Source organism: Pongo pygmaeus, chromosome 10 (assembly GCF_028885625.2).
Source record: "Pongo pygmaeus isolate AG05252 chromosome 10, NHGRI_mPonPyg2-v2.0_pri, whole genome shotgun sequence".
Classification (NCBI taxonomy): domain Eukaryota; kingdom Metazoa; phylum Chordata; class Mammalia; order Primates; family Hominidae; genus Pongo; species Pongo pygmaeus.
In genome coordinates this window covers 123,044,122-123,068,923 of record NC_072383.2, presented here as the reverse complement: position 1 = coordinate 123,068,923, position 24,802 = coordinate 123,044,122, and the positions used below count along the sequence as shown (strand labels likewise).

Genomic DNA, 24,802 nt, shown 5'->3' with positions numbered 1-24,802 from the left:
GTCAGGGTGGCTTCCTGAAGGAGGCGGGTCTAGGGAAGGGAATAGGCTGAGAGGAGCAAACCTGTGTGGGCAAAGGCTGGGAGGTGAGGCCCAACCAAGGACCCTTGGGAGCCCACCACCATGGGCTGGACATGAGTCCCTGTGGGGGCCCAGGCGTGTCTGGGGTGGTGAGCCGTTGCTTAATAAGGTAACTTGCCAGTTTGCTGAAATCAGGGCAGTTTTGTCTCGCAAGGGTGCTGATGGATTGTGAGGGAGAATTAGACCTGGGAGGCCAGTGTAGGACCAGGACAAGGGGCTGGCACAGTGGAGAGGCCAGGACACAGCCACCTCGCCCTGGGGAGGGGGTCGGGGACGGACACCATGGCATGAGGGGGCAGGGGGCTCGGGGATCAGCACGATGTAAGGGCAGCGTGTCACAGCCAGCTGCCTGGTCCTGGACCCGTCATTCGACCCCATCACGGCTCAGTTTCTGTGTCTGTTGAATGGGGCGGTGATATTGCTATAGGGAGTGACTGCTTCCTAAAAGCTATTGGGTTTTTTTGGTTTGGTTGGTTGGTTGGTTTGTTTTTTTACATAGCCGCTGTTTGCTCACCTGTATGGGAATCAGATAGTGGCCAGAGGCAAGGGACAAAGGCAGAAGTGGGGAGGGAGGAGAAGCTGCAGGTGTCGGCAGCAATGGCTCATTTGCAAATCTGGGGAGCTGGCGCTTGTGGAAGGGTTCTCCGGCCATTCTGTCCTTGAGAGGCTAAAGAGGGACATCAAAGAAAATCCAGTCGTTTACAGATTCTCCAGAAAGCCGAGAGGGCTCAGCGGTCTGCAAGCCACCAGCTGTCCTCACACGGACACTTCCTCTGGAGAGAGGCCGGGGACACACGCTTCCTTCGCAGGATTCTCCTCACCCCTTGCAGGGCCATTGTGAAGATGAAACAGATTAAATACATGACATGCTCCCGGCAGGGCCAGGCACAGTGTGGGTGCTACGCAGGCCCTGGTTTTCATTCCCATTCTGGCAAGGAAGAGATGGGACCATTGTCAAGTTCAGTGGACTTGCGGGGAAAGAGCACTGTGTGCAGGGCAAGGAAGGGGGCTGCCAAATCTGATTTTAGGTCTGGGAGGTAGAGACCTTCCGCTCATTTTGCAGATGCTTAGGGAAGTGAAGTGACCTGTTCCTTTTCCAGCGACGGAGCCCATCCTGTGTCAGTTTCCCCTCCCCAGGGCCTGGTGGGTGACAGTTGCCCCTCTGAGGGCATCACTGGGGTCTTGCATGGCACATTGAATCTTGCACATCTGGTGTGCCTGGGCTGGGGGGAAATGGGGAAAGGCGCTATAGCCAGCAGCACGCGAAGGCTGGGCAGTTGAGGACAGCAGCCAGTCTGTTTCAGGGATGGAAGTCCCCAAGGGCTAGGATCAGACAGAACCGGTGCCTGTTTCTGCCTGTCTCCAGGTCTGCTGGGTTCCCCTAGGACAGATGAGCTGCTTTAAGGGAAAAGCATGTGCACTTGGGGGCCTTAGAGCGGTTGCCCTTGCCCTCTCCTTCTGCCTTGTGCCTGGCTGGGCTTTCCTGGGCCCCTGCATGACCAGTAGGCAGGCTGGGCCTCCAGCATCATCAGCAAAGGCAAAAACCATTTGTGTGGTAGGGCCACCGCAGGAGGTCCACAAATTGTAGGCTCTCAGAGGCGGGCATGTTCTCTGGGTTCTCCAGGAAACGGGCTGAGATGGAGTTAGGAGGGTAAGAGGTTTTGCAGGGCAATGCCTGTGAAAGGGGAGTGAGGAACGGGACGGGACAGGAAGAGTCCGGCGGGCCGTGCAGATCTGACAATTTCAACTGACTCCACCTGAGCGCCAGCGCAAGCCCGATCCCAGGGGAACCTCCGTGTTTGTTGAATTCATTGGCACTATAATTGCGAGTGTCGGAAAGCCTTATCCATTTTCCCTTCGAGATGGTGAGAGATCAAGGTTGTGACTGAAAATCAGGCTTGTGGAGTTGAATTTGCATGGATTAAGGAAGGTGCAAAGAATGCCACCCCCAGCAGGCATCTGTAGGGAATCCCATGGGTAAAGCAGGGCTCGGGTCTTGAGGCACGCTTCTGTCCGTGTAGACCAGTGGAAGCCTCAAGATTCGTCCTCGAGTTGATGTGAACCTGTGTTGGACTCAGCCTCTCTGGCCTCCATCCCCCCTTCCCTGTTAGGGGCCGTCCTCCATCAAAGCAGGCAGCCGGTGGTTTAGAGTGTCCTGGATCTTGGGTTCAGATCCTGGCTCTGCCTCCTACTAGCTGCGTCCTACCAGCATGGGCAAATGACTTAACCTCTCTGTGCCTTACTTTCTCCTCTGAAATGGAGATGCAGTCGCATCCATGTCAGCGGGTAGGGATGGCATGCAACTTTTCATATGCAATGTTTCCTACAGAGCCTGGAATCCAATGAGTGCTCCGAATTAGCACGCATAACATTCCCACTAGGGTTAGCTTAACCACTGCCAGACCAGGGTGTGGACCTCGAGAGGCTACCACCAGTCCTGACCATGGCAATCTTGTGACACATCCCCTCGGAAGACCTGTCCCCGGCAGTCTCTGTGGCAAAAGACACTCCCGTATCCCCTGCCCCCACCAATTCCAGAGCTTCAGAGCAAATTCTAGTCTGGTTTTCCAGTCTGACTCACTGTCCCCTGGCTGCCGAGTGTCCCCTTTAACGTACTCACGATCTCCATGGAGCCCCATGGGCCTCTCCAAGGGCGAGATGGAGAGAAACAGATTGTAAGGTGCGTCCCAGCCGCCTGCTCCACAGTGGCAGCCAGGGCTCTTCTCCAGGGATGCTGTGGGTTGAGGGGCTTGCCAGACCTGGTGACCAGGATATGGAGCTGCAGACATGCACGCCATCAAAAGTGCAGATGCCCGGGCCCATCCAAGGAACTGCCCCCCAGATCTAAGTCCCTAGGTAGGTCCCGGGCCTCTGCATTTATTAACTAGCTCTTGGGTGGAGCTGGTGTACCCTGAGGCTGTCTACAGGGGTAGGGGCTAAGTCCTTCTTTGTTCGTTTGATCAGGGCCGAGGCCGGCTCCTTAGGGCACAAGCTCCGAGTGGAAAAAAAGTGATGGCCACACAGGAAAAGGGGCCTGGAGACCCATCTTCCCCTTCCCCAACCCCAGCGGGAGCCGAGGGTCTCACAGACAGAAAAGGAAGTCCCGTTGGGTTTGCACAGTTTATTAAGATAATCAATCAATTTCTTAAGTTATTCCTTTGTTAACCAGAAAGCATCTCTGGAGAGAAAATGCACTCTCTGTGTAGATACATAGAAATACATCAATCATTTTGCCCCTCCTGGGTGTGAACGGAATCTCCCCTCCTCACCTCCACAGAGGGAGCTCAAGCCCCAGGGAACCTTCCCCTCCCCTTTTACGGGTTACCAGGGGAGTGGCAGGGGCAGCCCCCAACTGCGGGGTGCATTCAGGTCTGAGGGGGGAGGAAGGCTCAGAGGGGCATCTCCTCAGCACCCTGCCACAGTGCCGGCTTCTGGGGTGTTTGTTCAGTGGCCTGCTGGGCTGCCCCAAGCTGGGGGCTCCCCCAGCATCCCGTGCATCCTGGCTTGTTCCAGGGAGCCCTGAGCCAAGTCTTCGTCTGGCTCATGTTCCTCTCACAACATCCCACGGGCAGGGGTGAGCCTGCCGCAGGAAGGAGTAAGGTGTTGTCATTGCGGAATCGATTGGACACAGGAACGAAGGCTGAGGGCGGCAGCCCGGTCCCCTCAGTGTCTCTTTAAACTGACAGCTGAGCTCCGACTCCCTCGAGTTCAGACCCGGCCTCACACAGGTGGCAGCATTTCCGAGAGCTTCACCGCCTCCGCTGGGCACTTGGTTTTGACATCAAGGGTTCTAGTCCTGGAGGCGGTGCATGGATGGGTGTTAGCTGGGGACCCCTTGCAGGTGAGGCTCCAAAGGCTGAGCACCAACCTTTCCATTTTGACGGGCAGTGCCCCAAATCTTCGACACTGGAGGGCACGGGACACTGGCAAGGCCATGGCTCAAAGTATTTCTAGGCCTTCCCCGCCCCCAGTATAACCAACTCCAGCCCTGGCATCAGCATCCGGCCTTTGCCCAACCTCCTGGCTCAACAGCCATCAGAGGTGGCTCAGCCACAGCTCCAGACCTCTCGGTGCAACCTGCATGTGTGCGAAAAGGCTGTTTTGGAAACACCCCAGGCCAGCAGCAGGGAAGAGAGGCACCCCTCTTCCCTCACACATGGCCTTGGCTACCAGCCTGGGACACATGGGGTGGCAGGGCTCTGGGGGAGTGGCAGCCGTCTCCACCGGCTGAGGCTGGGATGCCTCTGTCCTCACACTGCTCGGGGCTGTTCTCCGCTTCAAGGGCACGCTATGGACCCATTCTTCTCCCCGACCCTGGAGGTGGCCACCACCTAACAGTGCGTGCCCCTACTGCCTTGCCAGCGTAAGTGCTTAAAAAATAGATGCTTTCACTGAGTCCTTGACACCAAAACAAGGAGACCACCACCTAGCCTGTAGGTCAGGGCAGGCAGCCGGGAGCCGCCTCCTTCCACACGGGTCCTTGGTCCGGCAGCCTCCCTGCCTCGTGCCCAAGTGCCAGGCTGAGCTCATCGTGTCCATCCTCCTGGCTCCTCCCCAGGGCTCCCGGCTCCTCCAGCACCCCGGGCCGGCCCCAGCCCCGTCAGAGCGTGGCAGGGCCCAGGAGGCTGGGGGCAGGGTCCTGGCACAGCTGCAGCTGCACGCTGGCGGTGAACCAGCGGCTGGGCCGGCCCAGGCTGCAGTGCAGGGTGGTCCGGAAAGTACTCCTGGCGTGCTTGGGGAAGATGATGGTGGTGCTGCGGAAGCGCAGGGCGCGCGGGCGTGGCTCCAGGGTCAGCTGGCTGCGGTAGTTGCGCCACGTGCAGTTGGGCGCCGCCACGATGGTCTCGCTGTAGGCCGTGACGGTGGGTACGGGCGCATAGAAGACCTTGTCCTGGAAATGCTTCTCCGAGGCGTACTTGACCTCAGAGTTGCAGCTGGAAAGGGCAGGAGGGAAGCGGAGTGAGCCCAGGATGGGGGGCAGCCCGATTCCCTGCCCACAGTATGGACACCAAGGGGCCCTGGGCAGATGCTGTGAAGCCTGACGGGTGTGGGCTGTTCTGAAATGTCAAGGTCAAGAAGGTCAAAGAAGGACTGAGGGACTGTCTTGGCTTCACAGAGACTAAAGAGGTGAGACAGCTAAACGCAATGAAGGACCCCGACTGGATCCTGAACCCGGGAGAAAAGTAAGCCAGGAAAGGACCTGATCGGGACGATGGGTGAAACTGAGCCGTGTCGTGTGGGTTAGGTGCTGGCGTCACCGTGTGCACTTCCCTGACGTTGACAACTATGCTGCTGTCATGGAAGAGGATGTCCCTGCTCTTAAGAGACACACTGAAGTATCTGGGGGCTAAAGGGCAGGAAGTCACCAACCTCCTCTCAAATAGGGCAAGATATAAACAACCAGTGAATCTGTTTGAGAGGCACATGCAACCTTTTAAAAAGTTTGAAATTATATCAAAATACATTTTCCAAAAAGTCCCTTCAACACCCCTGGAGGAGTGACCAACTAGTATCCCCCAGTTCCAAGTCCAGAGCTTTAGGAAATCAAACTGGAAGCTCTGGGAAGGAGAGAATCCTCCCCATCTCATTCCCCACTGAATCCCCAGAGGTGATCACAAAAGACTTGTGAAGGGATCAGAGGTCCCAAAGGTCAAGGCATCCATCCTCCACCCTTGCTAGGCTTCTGATGATCTAATTTTGGCTTGCATTTTAAAAACTGGACGATGAAGGCTCTTTGGGGATTGAAAAATAATTTAGAAGTGGACCCATTTGTCTCCTGGGACCATTGCCTGGCTGGCGGGGCAGCAGGCAGTAGGTCTCAGACGCTTGGCTGGCCCCACTCAACAGGGACGAGTGGATGGAGAGAGCCCCATAGATATGTGGGCAAGACTCACGGATCCCACACTCCACCCTTGGGAAGGCTGAGCCCCAGCAGCTTCAGAGGAGGGCAAATCGATGTGGGATGTTCCCAAGCAGGGGCGCCTTAATTCAATTCGGATGCCACCTAAGATGTCATACGTATGGGAGGGCACCCAGTACACTTACAGTTCAGTAGCTCATGGGTGGCCTCAAGAACCTAAGTTACAGTCACAAAGAACATGGAGCAGCTGGACAACTGTCCCCTAATGCTTGGACAACAGAGTGGAAAGCGGTCCTGAGTTGCCTGAATGGTTTGGTTGTGAATACCTAACAATCTGTCAGGGGCTGGGCGCGGTGACTCACACCTGTCATCCCAGCATTCTAGGAGGTTGAGGCAGGAGGATCACTTGAGCCCAGGAGCTGGAGACCAGTCTGGGCAACATAGTGAGACCCCATCTCTGCAAAAAATACAAAAATTAGCCGGACCTGGGGGTGCACACCTGTACTCTCAGCTACTGAGGTAGGAGGATTGCTTAAGCCCAGGAGGTTGAGGCTGCAGTGAGCCATGATCCCACCACTGCACTTCAGCCTGGGTGACACAGTGAGATCCCGTCAAAAAAAAAAAAAAATTCTGGCAGGAGAAGGGAGGGAGAGTTAGGGTGCACAAGTGGTTATGTTTATAATTTTCCATTTTTTCTGAGAGGTTGGATTTAAAATAAAAGCCTGTTGGAGGAGAAGGTAAATGGGGAAATGGGAAATGGCTGAATAGGCCTGGGGTGGGGGCGTGGAGTGGACACAGAGGGTCCCTTGGGGTCAGAGTCTCTTAAAATCAGTTTTGTCTGTGGCTAAGATACGGCCAAACTCCCCAGGAAGCAGCACCCAGAGGGGCTGCCTGGAGGGTAGGGAGCCTCCTGAGCCCCCAGCTTGGCCTAGTCCCCACCCCCATCCCACAAGAGAGTCAGGATCAGCACCCAACCCCCCGCCCCCTCCTCCCCCACAGAGCCCAGCGGCCCACTCACCGGATCTCATGCGTGGGTTCCGGGTTCACCTTGATGCTCTCCCCAAAGAACACTGGCAGCATCCGGGGCCTCATCTCCGACACCGGGGGATTTGGGAGTTGGGAGGGGGGCTGTGGGGAGAGCCAGGGGTTATGCAGCCCCTTGTCGCAGTGGCCTCAGCTCCCTGCTGGGCACATAGGACCACCTGACACCCTCTGGCACTGGCTTGGTCTGGAAGCTGCTTTGTGGGGCCCATCAGGAAGCCCACCCCAGACCCACTCCGTGAGATCCAGGCATTCAGGGGTCTGCCCAGCTCTCCATCACCAGCCTGCCCCCCAGCTCCCAGTTCTCAACAAGGGGTGTGGTCATGGCCTCCCACTGCAACCTCCAGGCCACACCCACCCCGGAGCCCGGCTCAGAACGCTGGAGAACTGGGATCCCTCTGTGCTCTTTGTGGGGCTGAAACCACACTCGGCCTGGAGAAAGGGTTCCCAGCCCTTCTTGGTGCCACCTAAGGCTCGGGTAACCTCCAGAGGGGTAGAGACCCCACCACACCTGTGTCTGTGGCACACCTGCCAGGGAGGAACACACAGGTGGGAGCTGGCCAGGCCTGTAGAGAGGCACAGGAAGCTGATCAGAATAGCAGATGTCTGCAGGAGGGCAGGGCGGGCCTACTCAGCATCCACATCTTCTAGAAATGGCACCACATCTCCCTGAGGACAAGGACTGGATTGGACATGGGCATGTAACCCACACTGGGCCAATGAGAGCCCTACCCAGGTTCTCCTCCAGAGCCGTGGAGACAGCCCCCACTGTGAGGGCTAAGAATGTAGGGGGGTTGGAAACCAGTGGAAATGGAGCTACGCTGAGGAGAGCAGGAGTCAAAGACGTGAAAGATCAAGTCTTTCCAACATTGTTCAAATGCCTGGATCAAGCCACACCTGAAACTGTCCCTCAGTTGTGAGCACCAGCAAATCCATTTTGAGGCTTCAGACCATTTGAGCTGCCTTTCTGTCACTTGCAGCTGGAAGAATCTTGGCAAGGTGGGGAAAGAAAGTTCTGTGGGAACAGCAGCCATCCACAGCCCCTTCAGAAAGAGCACCTTCAGACAGACACAAAGAAAGCACTCTCTGTTCTCCTCCCAAATCCACCCCACAGCTGCACGCTGGGAAGTTCTTTCTCTGGTCTGTGTTAAAGTCTGTCCCAAAATTCCACTCCCTGTGGAAGCAAAGACCATCAGGGACATGCCCATGCCGGTGCTTCTCACAGGAAGTGGCCTAAGAACCCCCACCCCATCCTGCTCCTCACAGGAAGTGGCCTAAGAACCCCCACCCCATCCTGCTCCTCACAGGAAGTGGCCTAAGAACCCCCACCCCATCCTGCTCCTCACAGAAAGTGGCCTAAGGACCCCACCCCATCCTGCTCCTCACAGGAAGTGGCCTAAGAACCCCCACCCCATCCTGCTCCTCACAGAAAGTGGCCTAAGGACCCCACCCCATCCTGCTCCTCACAGAAAGTGGCCTAAGGACCCCACCCCATCCTGCAGTCCACCTCCCCCTCCCCACAGCTCAGCCCATTGCTGGTTCAGCCCCAAACTGATTCTGAAAACACAGACCTCTGGCCCCTGCAGCCTCTACTCATGCCACCATGGTGACATTTCTGCCCTCCCACTACCCCACTCTTCCCTCTGGAAGTGTTCCCCGCCAGACTCAGCCTCACAGGCCTTTCCCCTCTTCCACCAACCCAAGAAAACCCCGCCCATCTGTGCTTGGGGGTCCTTCAGGGCCAGCCCAGCAAAGTGAGCGTCTTGAAGTAGAGATTTCACTCAGGGCAGGGCCAGGAGGCTCTGCTTCTAAAGCCTTTTTTTTTTTTTTTTTTGAGACAGGGTCTCTCTCTGTCACCCAGGCTAGAGTGCAGTGGTGCAGTCATGGCTCACTGCAGCCTCAAACTTCTGGGTTCAAGCAATCCTTCCACCCCAGCCTCCCACAGAGCCGGCACTACAGGTGCATGCCACCATGCCCCAGCCAATTTAAAAAACAATTTTTGCAGAGACAGGATCTCACTATGTTGCCCAGGCTGATCTCAATTTCCTGGGCTCAAGTGATCCTCCTACCCGGGCCTCCCAAAAAGCTGGAACTGCAGGCGTGAGCCACCGTGGCTGGCCCCTAAAGCCTTTTAAGGCAGCCCTAGATGTTCTCCTTGAGGTGTTGCTGCAACACTCAAGTCACGGCCAACCCGTTGGGAACACATGGTGAGAGCCAGAAAGAAGCCCTTGCTCTTCGATGCCACTGAGATTGGGGATGTTTGTTACGAGGCATCCCCCTGCCTGACTAGCCTATGCTGGGCTAGCAGGGGGCCTGGCAAGGCCACTCCCTAGGGCCTCTGCTGGAACTACACATGCCCACACCAAGGGCTCAGGGAGGTGAAGGGCAGGGCTTTAAATAACCCGCTTATTTTTCAGATAGCTTGTTCATCACTGAGGTTATGAATAATAGACCCAGAGCGTATGAATAGCACAGCTTTGGAGAAAGCATGAGTGCAGATGCAAAGAGATGCTCACGGCCACAGCAGAACGTCTTCCATTCAGCTCACCCACTGCGCACCTACTGTGTGCCGGCACTGTGCTCTGTACTGCTGCTACAGTGGTAAACAGAGAGGGTCTCCTGGCCTCATCAGAGCTTGCTGCCAGAATCCCCCACTACTCTCACCAGTGTCCCACCAGTGGCCTAAGATTCCAACTGTCGGGAGGGCTGTGGTCGACAGGGTGATGAGGGCACGAGAGAGGTTTGACCACCAGGTAATCAGGGAGGGCTTCCCTGTGCAGTGCCACTCGGGATGTGATCTGAGGGGTGAAGCAGAGTCCACTGTGGCCCCAGGGCCCACAGGTCCTGGAGTGCCCCCACTGGGCCCCAGGGCCACACAGCCACAAACAGCACCCAGGACACCCGCACGCCCTCAGCCCTGCCTCCCCTTGGCATGCAAGCCATGCCCTGGGACCCTGTTCTAGGGCTTCTAATACAGAGGCCACTAGCCGCATGGGGCTATTCAACTTAAATTCATTACAATTCAGTAGGTTGAAAAACGCCATTCCTCAGTCACACCCGCCACACGCTGGCAGCTGTCCACTGGCCGGGGCAGATCCAGAACACGCTCACTGTCACAGCAAGCACCCTGCACAGGCCGCCCTAGGGGGATGCAGGCTGTGGGTGAGGTTCCAGCCGGCAGGCCAGCCCCCACCCCAAATGACCACTGCATGCTGTGTGCAGAGGCCCTCAAAGAAGAGGCCCTAAGACGTCCCCATCAATGGCTCTGCTCCCCCTAGAGCCACTCAGGCTGCTGGCTGGGCAGGTCCTGGGTTTGCCCCTGGCTCTGTCTGCCTGTGTCAAAATGGGGAGGGATGGAGGTGCCTGGGGTGGAGGCAGGGACCCAAGGGAGGTCACAGTCTGGTCTGAAACCTGCAGACCCTCTCCCTGGGAGGTGGGGCATGGCCCAGTGTGGCCAAGACAAGATGGACCCAGAGGTCCTTGAGAGAAGCAGCGAGGGTCAAGGCATGGGCACCAAAAATGCGGCCAGAGGTGGCTTTCCAAGGACAAGGGCAGTGTGGGTTGAATAGAGTCCTCCCCCAAAGCCCATGTCCACGCAGACCCTGTGGACAGGATCTTATTTGGAAATGGGGCCTTTGCAGATGGAACTGAGGCTCCTGAGATGAGGTCATCTCAGAGGAGGGTGGGCCCTAAAGCCAATGACTGGTGTCCCTACAAGAAGCGTGGACACAGGCCGGAGGCAGTGGCTCACGCCTGTAATCCTAGCACTTTGGGAGGCCGAGGTGGGTGGATCACCAGAGGTCAGGAGTTTGAGACTAGCCTGGCCAACACGGTGAAACTCCGTCTCTACTAAAAATACAAAAATTAGCCAGGTGTGGTGGTGCACACCTGTAATCCCAGCTACTAGGGAGGCTGAGGCAGGAGGATCGCTCAAACCCAGGAGGCAGAGGTTGCAGTGAGCCGAGATCGTGCCACTACGCTCCAGACTGGGCAACAGAGCAGGACTCTGTCTCAGAAAAAAAAAAAAAAAAAAGAGCGGACACAGACGCACAGGGACGATGTGGAGGCAGGGATGGCAGGGGCGCAACCACAAGCCAAGGAGCACCTGGAGCCACCAGAAGCCGGAGAGGCGGGAAGGAGCCTCCCCTGGGGCCCTCTGAGGCAGTGTGGCCCTGCCCCCACCTTGATTGGAACTCTGGCCTCCAGAACTGTGCGAGAATAGAGTTCTGTTTTCTCAGGCCACCCAGTTTGTGGCAGTTCTTTTTTACAGCGGCTCTAGGAAGATCACACAAAAAGTCCACATGCTAAAAATCAAGAAGGACCGAACCCTGGGGCCTGCACCTCCCAGCCCTCCATGAAGGCACCGGGGCTGGCTGAGACCACCTGTGGGTCCCCAGCCTGGCCTCCTCCCATCTTGATCAGGGATGGGGATGGGAAATCTTGTGAAACCAGTTTATCAGGGGAGTCCTTCCAGGGGAATGGGAGAGAGGGGCTAAGCAGGTGTCAGCCAGGCAAGGCAGGGACACAGTTGTGACCAGCCTGGCCCCATCACACCAGGGGCGCAGGAGTGTGACTGCCTCAGCACTGGTCCCAGCTGGGAGAGCGGGCTGCTGGCCACTGGCTGCCCCACTTCTGGGGGTGGGAGTCACCTTCTGGGGGAAGAAGCTCCCTTTCCCCCCCAAGGACAGCTCTCTAGGAAAGGAGACAGCTGCCAGCCGTGGGCAGCCGGGGCTCACGGCCACTGGGGACTGAGGCAGTGGGGCACCGTGCACAGCGGCCATGATACCTCCCTGACCTCCGTCACTGGGACACGGCACTTAGTGGGTTTTGCTTACGCATTTATTTCTAGGTTTGCGGCCCTCTCCCTGCTCTCTGGCCCTACCCAGATCACGATGCCCTCGCGGATGGGGAGGCACGGTCTCCATCCCCTACACCCCAACGTCTAGTGCATGGTGACGCTCAGTGCTTTGTTCTCGGCTGAAGAGGGGATAGCTGGCTCCCACGGGGGACAGCAGGCGGTGGGGACCCTATTCCTCCAGGCTGGTGCTCATGCCTGGGCCGCAGAGGGCCAAGCCTGTAACCATGGTGACCACATGCACACCGGCCTTGGGCAGAGGGAGTGGAGGGTGGACATCGGGCTGGGTGGGAACCGTGAACTCAGAGCCAAGTCCTGCCGGGACCTGGCTTGATATCTCCTACATCTGTCCCCTCCCCGCCGCCCCCATACCTGCCTAGACAATGAGGATGGAGAGCTTTTTGCACTCTCACTGTGCCGGGCACCATTCTGGGCACTCGCCACATATCCTACTCATCTGATCCTTATAAAAACCCCAGCACGCAGCTGCTGGCAGCACTCCCATTTTCCAGATGTGGAAACCGAGGCCCAGAGTGGCTAAGTCATTGCCCAAGGCCACACAGCTGGAAGAGGCAGATCACGGCTGGAACACTGGTGGTGCGGCTCCGGGGCCCGGGCCCTCACCCTCGCTCCTCCACTGCCTTTCATGCCCAGGGGCCTGTCTCATCACTGCCCCCTCAGCTCCAGACTCCCCCGACATAGGCTCAAGGCTTCCCGCTCGGACCTCTGCCCGTTTCTCTCTCGGCCCCTTGTCTGTGACCCGAGGCTGCCTCTCTGCTCCTGCTGTTCCCTGCTGCACTGGCTCCTTCTCTCTTGGGCTGGTGAGAGCCACCTCAGTATCCGCTCCAAGTCTTAGGGGCATCCTCTGTGGGGACACGGGAGCACCCATCTACTGGCCGCCATCGCAGTAACCCCTTTGCATGTCTGTCACTCCCAGAGAAGCAGCTCCCTAAGGCTGGAGTCCTTATCACCTCTAAGCCCAGGACCTGGCACCTCTCCGCCCCTACACTATGGGGAGGGGAGACCCCACACCTGCAAAGCAGCCCCTGCCCCAACCCAGAGAGCCCCAGGTATGGGCCCACGCCTGTCTTCCAGTCTGGCAGCAGCCTGTGGACAAACATCACCAGGAGCCCCATCCCTGCTAGTCACGGTCACCCGAGAACAAGGGCTGAGGACTACAGGTAGAGGATCGAGGACTGGAGAAGCAGGAGATTCCTCAAAGCCCCCAGCAGCTGGCCTTGAGGTGGCCCCATCTCTTCCTGGCATTGACACGGAGTCAGTGGCCCAAAAGAGAGGCAGCTGCTCCCTTCCTGGGTGTGGCATGCTGAACAACGGCCCCCAAAGCTGTCCACACCCTAATCCCCAGGACCTGGGAATACCTGCAAAAGGGACTTTGCAGATGTGATTAAGGATTCTGAGATGGGATATGGTCCTGGGTCATCCAGGTGGGCTTGATGTCATCACAGCGTTCCAGGGGGTCAGAGTCAGAGAGGCCGGAAGATGCTGCGCTGCTGGCTTTGATGAGGAGGAAGGGGCCACAAGCCAAGGAGCACGGGCCCCTCTAGGAGCCAGAGCAGGCACAGGAACGGACTCTTTCTGAGCCTCCAGAAGGAACCAGCCCTGCCGACGCTTTGATTCTGGGACTCCTGACCTCCAGAGCTGGAAGATGATAACAAATTCGTGCAGTTTGAAGCCACTCTGTGTTTGGTAATTGGCTGCAGCCACCATAAGAGACTACTAAGCTGTGTGACTTGGGCCAATGACTTCCCGTCTCTGGGCCACCACAGCCTCCGCATCTCTGAAGTGGGCTGTTGGGAGGACCTGCCTCCCAGGCTTCGATGCGGCTGAGTCAGAGCCGGCAGCCACGTGGAACAGTGCTCAGCGCAGGGGTGGCACTGAGTGCCAGTGGGCCCGCAGGAGGGATCCTCCTTTCCCATGAAGGTCTGGGGTGGAGGCGCCTCCCTGGACAGAGGTATAGCTCACACCCTTCTAACCTAAAACAACACTTCTTACTTTCAGAAGCAAGCAAGCATCATTTCAGGACAGTCACTTCACAAAAACAAGGCAGTGACAAGACAGGCCCATCCTCGTCTTCTATGTCTCACCGTTCAGTCAACACTGACCCCAGCTGCAAGACTCTGTATACTCCATGTTTCTAGAAATGATACACACTCCCCAAAAGACGTTATCTGAAGCTCGGCGTTTTCCCAAGTGCGTGCAGGTGTTTGTTTGCTGAGCACCTACTGTGTGCTGGGTCCGGCGGGAATGAGATGAGGCACAGGAACCTCCAGGGCCCTTCTCCCGCAAGAGGGGGAGAAGAGAGAGGACGACACCGGTGTGGAAGGGGACATAAACATGGGCTCTAAGGTTTGGGGAGGTGTTTCTTCTGTCCAGACAGGTGGAAGGGCTGGAAGGAGAGACAGGCAGCCTGCTGCTGGCGTTACCCACCCACGCGCCGCCAGGAGAGGCTAACTCCTCACCCATCGAGCAGGGAGGGCTTATTTCAGAGGCAAAGCCTTTGTGCTGTGGCAGAGCCCACACCCCAGCATCTCTCTTGGGTCCACCCAGAATGAAGACACTGCCAAACCCTCCGGATACCGCCACACCTGGAGCGTGGGTGCCGACAAAGACAGCCCCTTTCCGCCGGGTCCCGCTCCCCGCCTGGCTGCCAGCAGCAGACAAGGCCTAATTCACAGGCCGGCCCGGGAAGCCAGAGCTCCGGGCACCATTTGCCAAAGGGTCCCGCTGAAAAAACACCTAAAGTCCACCCAAGCTGGAAGCGCTGGGCAGGAGACACCAGAAGCCGTGAAAGCCCAGACCCATACGGGCTGGCATCCAGCGGGCCTGGGTGGTGAGACGGCTCGGGAAGTCCCGCCAAGGCCCAGGACACTCCCTCGGAGCTGCGGGGCCGGACACCAAGGGAAGATAGTGGCAGCCACCAGTTCATCCTGAGGCTCGCAGCTTCGTCTTTCTGGCTGCAGGGCTATTCGAACATCGACACGGTCGTGGCGCCCCGCGGACTCCAGCCAGCGTGGGGAGGGGGCAAGGGAAGTGCCTCTCGCAGCCAAGAAGGCAGGCTGCGGCCCTGAAGTCCGACTCTCCAGCCACGCAGGAGCGAGATACTCCCGAAGACTGGGTCACACACAGTCCCACGGGGGCTGGCAAGGCAGGGGAGGGCCAGGGAAGGGGTCGGGCACACGCACATGGGGACCTGTCATTGCTCACCTGCCCTGGCCATGCGGCCACCTTCAGCACAGGAAGCCCCCAGACAGGCCCGCTCCCCACCCCCACCCCACCCCCAGCCGGTCTGTCAGGCTGCAGCGCCCTCCCACAGGCCCAGGCTCCTGTTCTGATCTAGACAGAATCCGGTGAGATACCCTTGGCTGCCCTCGGTTTGCTCATCTGTGAAACGAGGCTGTGCCGGTCGGCAAGGCCCACATCCTGGGGCTGGGGGACCATCAGGGATGCCCAAGACACAGGCTGGCGGTTTCCTGGGGGGCTCAGCGTCCGCCTCAAAGCTCTGGGATGTCGGGACAGGGGAGAACAAGTGCGTCTCAGGCACACAGGAGGGTCACCCAGATGCCATGCTTCCCTCCCAGCTTAGGAAAACAGGGACGGCCCAGTCCCAGGTTCCCAGCTCCTTCCAGGGTCCAGGGCAAGCCTGCTGTAGCCTGTGGAGGCTGGGCTTACTCCCAGGCTTCTGGGCAGCAGGACAGTGAGGCGGGGCAGGACAGGCACTGGAGGGTGTTGGGTCCTGTGGACACTCGCCAAGGGCCCACCAGGCTCCACCCGCTTCGCCCAGGAGCCTTCCCCGGGAGCCGCTGGGACGGGGATGAACACTCGCTGGCTGGAAGTCAAAGTACACAGGGGCTCTTTGGAGCTCCCCGCCTTCCTGGCTGCTGCACAGGCCACAGCCCACAGGCCGGCGAGGAAAGATAGCCGCTCTGTTGTCGAGAGCTCAGTGCCTCACAGGGATGGCCTGCCAGACCTGGAGTCTGGGCCGGGCTGGGCAGGGACTCACCAGGAGGCACAGCCTGGGTGACACAAGGCCATCCACAGATACTACAGCCCAGTTCACTGAACCATGAGCTTTCACACAGGAGCCAACTAGTGGCCCATCAGTGTAGGAGCGGGAGGCAGGAGGACGTCCCAGAGCTCCCCCCACTCCGTTGCTGCTCCTAGAGACAGCAGGACAGCCAGGGAGCCCCACACGGGCTGTGGGAGAGGCGTCCTTACGAAAGCCACATGGAGCCTTGCAACAGCTACCCCGACCTCGGCCCCTGACCTTGGCCCCTGACCTCGGCCCGTGACCTTGGCCCCTGACCTCGGCCCGTGACCTTGGCCCCTGACCTCGGCCCCTGACCTTGGCCCCTGACCTCGGCCCGTGACCTTGGCCCCTGACCTCCCTGGCGGTGAGAACCTCTGCTGCTGTCGGAACTTGATCGTCTGGGATATACACTGGGAATCTGAGACCAAAGCGCACGGGCTGGGCTAAGGTTAATCTTGACCATCACCCATGAAGAAGATGAACCAAGGAGGGGGCATGTGAGCACCAAGAATTCCCACCCTTCTGATGACAGCCTTGGGTATTGGCGAATCCTGGGGCAGGGGGCCGGCGCAGGGGTGGGTCTTTCTCGATCTCCCCCAATGTGGCACAACAGGGCAACTGAATGTGATTGTCGAAAGGACACTGTCTGCTTGGGGGGGATCCCAGGAGACCCCGAGTGGATCAGGCCATGTGGAGAGCCATGAACTATCAAGGGCCCAGCAAGGAACCCACGAGCCCAGGATCTGACACCCAAGGCAGAGAAACAGTGAACAAACTCGAATGTCGCAGCTTGGAGGCAGTGCTCCGGCTGGGCTCCCTCCTGAGATGGGCAGGCCCGGTGCACCCAAGTCAGCAAGACAGGTGTGGCCTGCCTTGTGTGCCCCACAAAGATAAGTTCAAGTCCTAAACCCTGGTACCTGCAACTGTGACCTTATTTGGAAAGAGGGTCTTTGCACATGTGATCAAGTTAAGGTGATGTCAGATTAGATTAGGGTGGACCCTGATTCAAGGACTGGTGTCTTTATAAGAAGAGGGAAATCTGTACATGGGGACACGCACAGAGACAAGAAGGCCACATAAAGACAGAGGCAGAGACTGGCGTGATGCAGCCAGCAGCTAGGAGAGGCAGGTGGGACGGATTCCCTTAGAGCCTCCAGAGGAGCGTGCCCCCGCCAGCAGCTTGATTTCAGGCTTCTTGGCCTCTGGAACTGTGAAAGGATGAATTTCTTCTGTGTTAAGCTACCCAGTCTGTGGCACTTTGTCACGGCAGCTCTGGGAAGTGAGTGCAGGGACTCACAGCTCTGCCAGCCAATAACAGAGTGGGGGCCGTCAACCTAGGGCACAAGAATCACTTTGTGCAGGCTGCGGGGCTTGGGGCAGGGTCTCCCACTTCCCCCCCAGACACTCATAACACTGTCCTTTCTCAACCACTCACAACGGCCAAGCGGCCTCCCAGATAGGGGACACCCATCTCTGTACACAAAAAACGGCGAACCCAGACCCTGCCCTTATAAAGGCCGGATTTGCTGCAGGGTGGACAAATATCCCCTCTGGATTCCTGTGCATCCTAAGATACAGATGGCACACTAGCAGGTGTCCACAGTCCGTGTACTGTGCCCCGCAGGGAGGCCGAGCACTGGAGGGCAGACAGGACAGACCACACCTGCCCCCAGGAAAGCTGTCCCCAGGAAAGCTGTCCCCGGGAAAGCTGCCCCCAGTCTGTCTGGCAGCATTTTCCCCATGCAGGCAGCTCCCTTGTTTCCAGAGCACCTGGAAGGCCGTGAGCCTATATGTCTTCTTTTCACGCCAAAGCTACAGATACAGCTGAGTTTCTCAGCTGAGTAAGCCTGCCCCGGAGACCGGGGCTGTCAGACACTTTGCTGAATTTCCACTGGAGGCCAATTCACCCGGGATCGAGCAGACGCGGCTGAAAGGAGGCGCCAGGGCTTCTGGCTTTCCCTCCTCTCCCTCCTTTCCCTCCTCACAGCCTCCCTTTCTGCAAACAGGCTCCTCCCTCCCACCTTGTCCTGACATACCTGGCTGTCTTCCATCTTAGCTTGCTCAGACACCTTCACAGGAACACACCTGTGAGCCTGCCAGGGGGCCACGGGGACTGATCCCTGTTTTCCTAAGTCCATCTGTTCAGCCGTCTGTTCATCCATTCAGCCTCCATCCATCCATCTATCCATCCATCAATCCATCCATCCTTCCATCCATCCATCCATCCATCCATCCATCCATCCACCCACCCATTGTTCTGTCCATCCATCCATCCATCCATCTATCTATCTATCCATCCATTCATCCTTCCCAACCCCAGCACTACCTCCCTAGCTCCCTTCCTTCTCCTCTCTCATACTCAGTTTCACAATCACAGACAAGAAGCAGAAATGAGAAAATCCAAGAATCCCAAGGGTCCCAGCCAAGGTCCAAAGGGATGGCTGAGACCACAGGCGGCCTCCAAGAGCTGGGCCCCCCCGGGGAGTTCTCAGGGATGGCTTCTCTTGGAATCTGGGTCCAGGGATCCAGCACATCTTCCTTAGGAAAGCTCTCCCATACGCTCTTCAGAAATCCACCCACTGCATAAACAGACTGAGGGAGGCTGGATGGAGGGAAGGAGCCCTGAAGGTGACAGAGCCCAGGCCACCAGCTGTGGGTGCAGTCCAGGGCCAGAGGCCCCGTCTCCGCATCTGGGAGGCAGCAACAGCTCAGATCTGTCACCACCTGCCATTGCCCCATAACGGGTTGAGTCCTTTCCCTGCCACAGGGGGGCTGTTCATTTGAACATGAACCCCAGAGAACACAATGTAAGATCCCAAATGCCACTTTCGGCCTCCCTGAGTGCAGTAAGACGGCACAGGGCTACTTCTCCGAACTGCCCATATTCACTTAGGGAGATAGATCTGCCTCAAGGCCATCCTCACTCCTCCACGATGCCAACCCCTAAATGCCCACAGCTCTGCCGGGCAGGGCGGGGAGGAGAAGAAGGGCAATGGGTGTTTGCTTAATCTGCGGTGACAGTCCAAGCCCTGAGAGCTCAAAGGCAGCAGAGGCAGCGTCTGTCCTGCTCAGCTGTGTCCCTCACCCACCCAGCTTTAAACATCTGTGGGCTGACAAATGTCCATCAATTAAAGAGTGGATAAAGAAACTGTGGTATATATACGCCATGGAATACTACTCAGCCATAAAAAGGAATGAAATCACGGCATTTGCAGCAACCTGGATGGAATTGGAGACCATTATTCTAAGTGAAGTAACTCAGGAATGGAAAACCTAATACTGTATTTCTCACTTATAAGTGGGAGCTCAGCTATGAGGATGCAAAGGCATAAGAATGATACAATGGACTTTGGGGACTCAGGGGAAAGGGTGGGAAGAGGGTGAGGGATAAAAGATGACAAATTGGGTTCAGTATATACTGCTTGGGTGGTGGGTGCATCACAATCTCACAAATCACCACTGAAGAGCTTCCTCATGTCACCAAATACCACCTGTTCCCCCAAAACCTATGGAAATAAAACATTAAAAAATAAATTTAAAAAAAATTGTGGGCTGAATGCAGCTGACAGACAATCCCCTCTGCCACCAGCCCCAGTGGGCAGGCTCCGCTGTCCTGGGCCATGCAGGAGACAGGTCCCCGCCCGCATGGAGACACGCCCTATACTGATGCAAAACGGCCACCTTCTGCGTCCCACACGGGCACCCTTCTCACTCAAGTCTCTCATTTGGGTTTCTAATTTGGGGAGTGTGGAATGGAAGCTCATGATGCCTTTTTAAAAAAAAAACAGAACAGTCACAAGTAGTTTTTAAAAGACCAAATGGAATTTTAATTTTTGGCCTCAGCTTCACCTAGAAGTCACTGACCTGGCCTCTCCCTGCCTCTCCCGGCCCCTCTGGTGGTCCCTGCCTCTTTGTAGCTGCTCAAGGCATTTGATTACATGCATAAGTTCTTTAGTGGTGATTTCTGAAATTTTTGTGCATCCAACACCCGAACAGGCCATGCCTAGCTTGCTCGTGCCTCAGGACCTTTGCACATGCCACTGTCTTGGACTGAGCACATCTCAGCCCTAGAACTGTAACGTTCGTCCCCTGAGTGTGTGTGGGTTTCTATTAACCATCACCTCCCTGTCTACCTGCCTAAAGCTCACCTCTCACCCAGCTTCTGGCCTCAAGGACACTTCTCCATCCACCTGCTGCTGCCGCACATAGTTCAGCTGGTGGCTGTGTCTCCTCTGCTAGGATGCCAGTTCACGAGGGCAGGGACCGTCAGCATCTTGTTCACTGCTGTGTCCTCCATGGCCCCAAAGAGAGCGTGACACACAGTAGGCGCTCAGTAAGTACTGCGGGGACCATGCCTGATTCCCAGCTCTTTGTTTGGCTTGGGAGTGATCGGGAATGTTCCCACCTTTGCTCCAAGAGTGAGCACAAAAAGCCCATGGTGCGTGGGGAGGGGGTTCATTCATATCCAGCCTGGCCCCCAGGGCCTTTGATGACTTGGGGAGTGATCTGGCAGCCAGCCGCTTCCCAGATACCCTGCCTTAGTGGGTGGGGAGCGTCCAGGAGGCAAGTCCAGCTTATTCAAACAAAGTGGGGGGCCTCTTTAATGAAGGGAAGCGTAGGCAGGTTTAACGTGCATGTCCGTCCAGCCTCCTAAAGTAGGTGACAAGGTCGTGAGGACCTCAGTGGCTTAGATTTGGGGGCAGGACTGCAGTCCATCCCAGCAGCTGAGGCATATGCCACCAACTTTTATCAGAAAGGTGGTGTCAGTCACTGGATAGTGGAACAAAGACACCCACCCTGCCAAACGCAGTCTGAACCTGAGGCCCACATGGAAACCTGGCACCACTCACCCCAGCCTCTTCCTCGGGTGTTGGAAAGCATCAGCGGCGAGGCGCAGCAGAGGTTTCCGCCTCTTTGTCCTGAGACATTATGGGGTGCCGATATTTGCACCTAAAAAGCACTCTCCCTGAGTCGTCAGCGAGCAGGGTGTGGTTAAACACCGCTCAGCAAAGTTTAGCGCGAGTTAACCAGGGAGGTGGGGCGCCCTGCAGGGTGGGCGATGGGTGGGTGGGCATGGCCACAGCGGCAAGCCCCAAAGTTGAGAAGAGGGGGCGCCAGGCAACCCTTTCTCCCTTTTATTAAAAGCAGCCCTTCAAACCTGGTAGGTACACAGCCATTTTGTTTTCCAATAAAAAAAAAAAATCACAGGTAGTTAATTAGCTGCACGGTGAAAAGGGGGATAATATGAGGTTGAAGGGCAGACTCTGCAGTCAGACTCTCTGGGTTCTAGCCCAGCACAGCCGCTTCCTGGCTGGGCAACTTTGGGTAGGTTGCTAACCTCCTCTGTGCCTTGGCTTCCGCCTCTGGAAAATGGGGCTAATTGGAGTGTAGGCTTCATGGGAATATAGTGAAAATTAAATGAATTGGTGTAAATAAAGTGCTTAGGACAGTTATCCTGGCACACAGTATGAGCTATCTAAATGCCAAGTATCATTACCCATGAGGAAACAGCCCCGGACTTTGCTTTTAAGCCAAATTAGAAGATCAGGGCAACACAGTTCCATACCTGGCATCTAGTGAGCAGGAAGGGGAAAAAATAAAGTCAAGTAGAACAGCCAAGATGAGTAAGCCGGCCATGCTATTCTTGCGGCAGCCACGGGCTGGCCCGGATGGCAGAGAACGCTTCCAGAAAACCCTCTGTAAGGAGGCTTCTGGGTCATGGAAGGAACCAAGGAGAAGGCGGATTCCCGGTCGTTTTTCTCCAAGCCCCACTGTGCAAGGCACCACGGGGATTCAGTCCCAAAGTGTGCAGCTCAAATGCGCGACAGTGCCAAGTCCCAGACGCTCTGGCAGGAAAGCTGGCCCCCTTTAGACAGCAAGATCAGGGTCATTGCAAACAGCCCTGGTCACCTCTATCAACTGCTGGAAGTCCTCACTGCCCCTTCCACCTGCCAGGCTCCCATAAAGAGACCAAAGTTCAAATTTGCTGCATGATTTGGTCTAAGATAGTGACTCCCAGACTTGGCTGAACAGTACAATCACCCAGGAAGACTGAAACCCTCCTGACGCCGAGCTGCACCCCCTATCAATTCAGTGAGACTATCTGGGCGGTGAGTGTGGGTGGGTTTTAAAGATTCTCCAAATGATTCCAATGGGCGACCAAGTTTGGGACCCACCAGGCTAAGAAACAAGCAAGGCACGAATGAAGGTCACGTCCTGAGGCTTGAGGCGGGGGAGCCGCTCCTTTCTGCTGTGGGGAGGAGGATTTTCAGCGGCAGGGAGGCCTTTTTTGCCCTGTGAGTGCCAGGCAAGAATCCACGGGGCCCCAGGAAAGGGGAGTGGAGCCAGCACACATGCCCCAGCAGTAAAGCTGTTAAGGTGGGCAGGGCGCAGCCAGAGAGCGGGCAGGGATGGGCAATCACTCATTTCAACTTGTCATTTCCTCAAGCTGCAAAGGCGCCCGCTCGGCCCATATGCTTCCCCGCCTGCCAGGGGGGCGCCCAGTCTCAGGCCAGGCGCCAAGCTGGGTCCCCACCGGAGTCCACCCCCAGGCTGGGCTTAGTCTGGCAGGATACAAACTCCTGAGTTTCCTGACCCGGGGTTCCAGCCTCCGCCTCCCGCCTAAGCTCCACGTCAACATGCCTTAACATCCCGGGAAGGAAGGGATCCTGTCTGGGTTTGGTTATTTAAAAAAAAGAAAGAAAGAAAGAAAGAAAAGGCTTTCACGTTGGCAGCGCCCGGACAGTAAACAGGGCACTCGGAGCAGCAGAGGGGCCGGGTCCAGATGTCTGCAACATGCCGGGCCTCTGGGCGCAAGCCCCCCTAGCCAGCAGCCAACTTCTTTGGGAATTTCGGACTGTCCTTTACCCCGCCCCATGAGCCCCCCATTATTACTGACAATAGGAAGAATCACTCTGGAGGGAGGCCCACCGCCAAGAAGCCGTCTCCAGGTTCCGGGGTCAGCCTGGATCACCTCCCCCTACACACCCTGGTCCCCACCTGAGAAGCGTGGCTGTCACTGGCCACCTTCGTGGCTGCGGGGCAGGTAGAGGAGGAGGCCCGTCCTGCTTCTGCAGTAGCGCGCGTCTCTGGGGGCAGCCCTCACCCACCCGCCCACGCGGTCCCCCGTTTGGGAGAGAGAGCGCCTCCTTACCGCTCTGGCCTCGCTGGGTCCCGGGGGCTCCGAGGAGGCGCCGGCGCCCCCCGCGCGCGCGTCGAGGATGCCGGGGGCCAGGGAGTAGAAGGGCGGGCTGGGGCTGGGGCTGGGGGGCAGCCCGGAGTCGGGGCTGTCCAGCAAGCCCTCCCGGCCCTGCTCCTTCAGGCTGTCCTCCATGCCCTGCAGATGCAGGTGGCCCACCATGTCTGGGGGGCGCGGGGCGCGGGCCCCCCGCTCCTCCGGGGGCTTCTCCACCGCGCTCCGGGGCCCGGGGCAGGCGGCGGCGGGGCGAGAGCTGCGCGCCCGGGGACCTGCGGGCACCGCGAGAGGCGGCGATCAGGCCCGGCGCCCCCCGCGCCCCCGATCCCCGCGGGCCTGCAGCCTGCTCGCCGCCGCGGGCCGCGCTCCTGCCAGCGCCGCCGCCCTCCGCCCTCCGCCCTCCGCCCTCCGCGGCGCCCGCCCGCCGGGCCCGGCCTCGCCTCCGCGCTGCGCTGCGATCCCGCAGGCCGGCCCAGCCCCGAGGCGCACGTAGCCGCCCGGCCCTCTCCGCACCTCCCCGGCCCGCGCCTCCTTTTCTAGGCGCCTCCTCCTCCCTCTTCCTCTCCCCGCCCCGGCCTGCGCGGTGGGCAACAGCCCCGGCCCGGCGCCTCCGCCGAGGCCCTCCCGCTCCTGGGCACTGCGCGCCCAGCCAGCAGCTGGAGTCCCACGAGGCGCGTGTGTCCCCCACTCCCGGAACAAGCACCACACTCGCGCACCGAGGGTGCCTTGTGGGGTCCCCAAGTCATCCCAAGAAATACGAGTAATCATCATCATCCTATTTCGTGGTGCTTTTGGAGGTTTTCTCCATCTCATTTGAAGTCTCAATAAAAGCAGCTTGAGAAACTTTATTTTAGAGAAGTTTTCTTTTTCTCTGTAACTTACAATCGATGGGGAGGAGGGCCACCACCGCCCTAGTACTGGCGTCTCGGTTACCCGCACACCAAGGGCCAGCTCTTTGGGCTTTGAGGGTGGAAAGCATTGGGTGGAACCTGTGGGTGGGGGGCGGCGGCGGCGATGAGCAGCACTTCCGGGAATCCCCCGGCATCTGGCTGTTCCTGCATTTTTTCCAGGGAGGTCCTTGCTCATGAACAAGGGTCCTGCCCGTCTTTCCCTTCTTTTCCTTCCTCCCAAGAGAGAAGAACACGTGTTTCCCTTCCTTACTGTTTTCTTATCAGATGCCTGGCAAAGGATCTCCGCATTTCCAGCGCCCAGCCACACAGACGCCCCCCACCCCACTCCTGAGGATCCATCCTTCCATTCTGCAAGCGGGGCAGCTGGGGGTGTCCACGGACTGCTTTGAAAAGCAGGAATGTGGGAGAGGCTAATAGGGCGAAGAGAGAGCAGAGGGAGACTCCAGGAGGGGTGAAAGTGTGCACAGACACACTCACTTCCATTCTGCTTACAGCAGAAAGCCCAAGATCAGGGGCGGGAAGCCGGGTGTCAGAATCCGCTCTTTGGACACCCCCAAACTGAAGGCAGCACTTTGAAGATGTTCTCAGACTCCCATTCTGCACCCAGCCTTGGCCGGACCTCAGAACGGGCACGCGTAAGACAGCAGGCCCCTGCCATGTGGAGGGCCCAGTCTGAGGAGGGAGGCTGTCAATGCACCAGGAAGCTAAGGCTGTGAGTCTAAGGGAAGGAACTTAATGAGGTGCTGCAACCAAGAATAGTCAAAGGGACAACTTAAGGCTTGGAGTGTTCAGGGAAGGCTTCTTGGAGGAGGCA

General features: G+C 57.7%; 1 protein-coding gene across 3 annotated transcripts; it reads right to left on the bottom strand.

Moving 5' to 3' along the window:
- Positions 1 to 3,190: 3,190 nt before the first annotated feature.
- On the bottom strand, positions 3,191 to 23,609 carry RFLNA (refilin A). Of its 3 annotated transcripts, XM_063647194.1 has the most exons (4): positions 23,518 to 23,609; positions 23,036 to 23,349; positions 6,957 to 7,066; positions 3,191 to 5,012 (listed from the first exon to the last, which is right to left on the bottom strand). In XM_063647194.1, the coding sequence occupies exons 2-4, from the start codon at positions 23,240 to 23,242 to the stop codon at positions 4,679 to 4,681; spliced, it is 651 nt and encodes a 216-aa protein (XP_063503264.1). In that variant the 5' UTR covers positions 23,243 to 23,349; positions 23,518 to 23,609; the 3' UTR covers positions 3,191 to 4,678. The 3 variants fall into 3 exon arrangements, with proteins under 3 accessions (XP_063503264.1, XP_063503265.1, XP_063503266.1); XM_063647195.1 differs by lacking the exons at positions 23,036 to 23,349; positions 23,518 to 23,609 and adding an exon at positions 7,877 to 8,014; XM_063647196.1 differs by lacking the exons at positions 23,036 to 23,349; positions 23,518 to 23,609 and adding an exon at positions 7,491 to 7,514.
- Between the last annotated feature and the right edge of the window lie 1,193 nt (positions 23,610 to 24,802).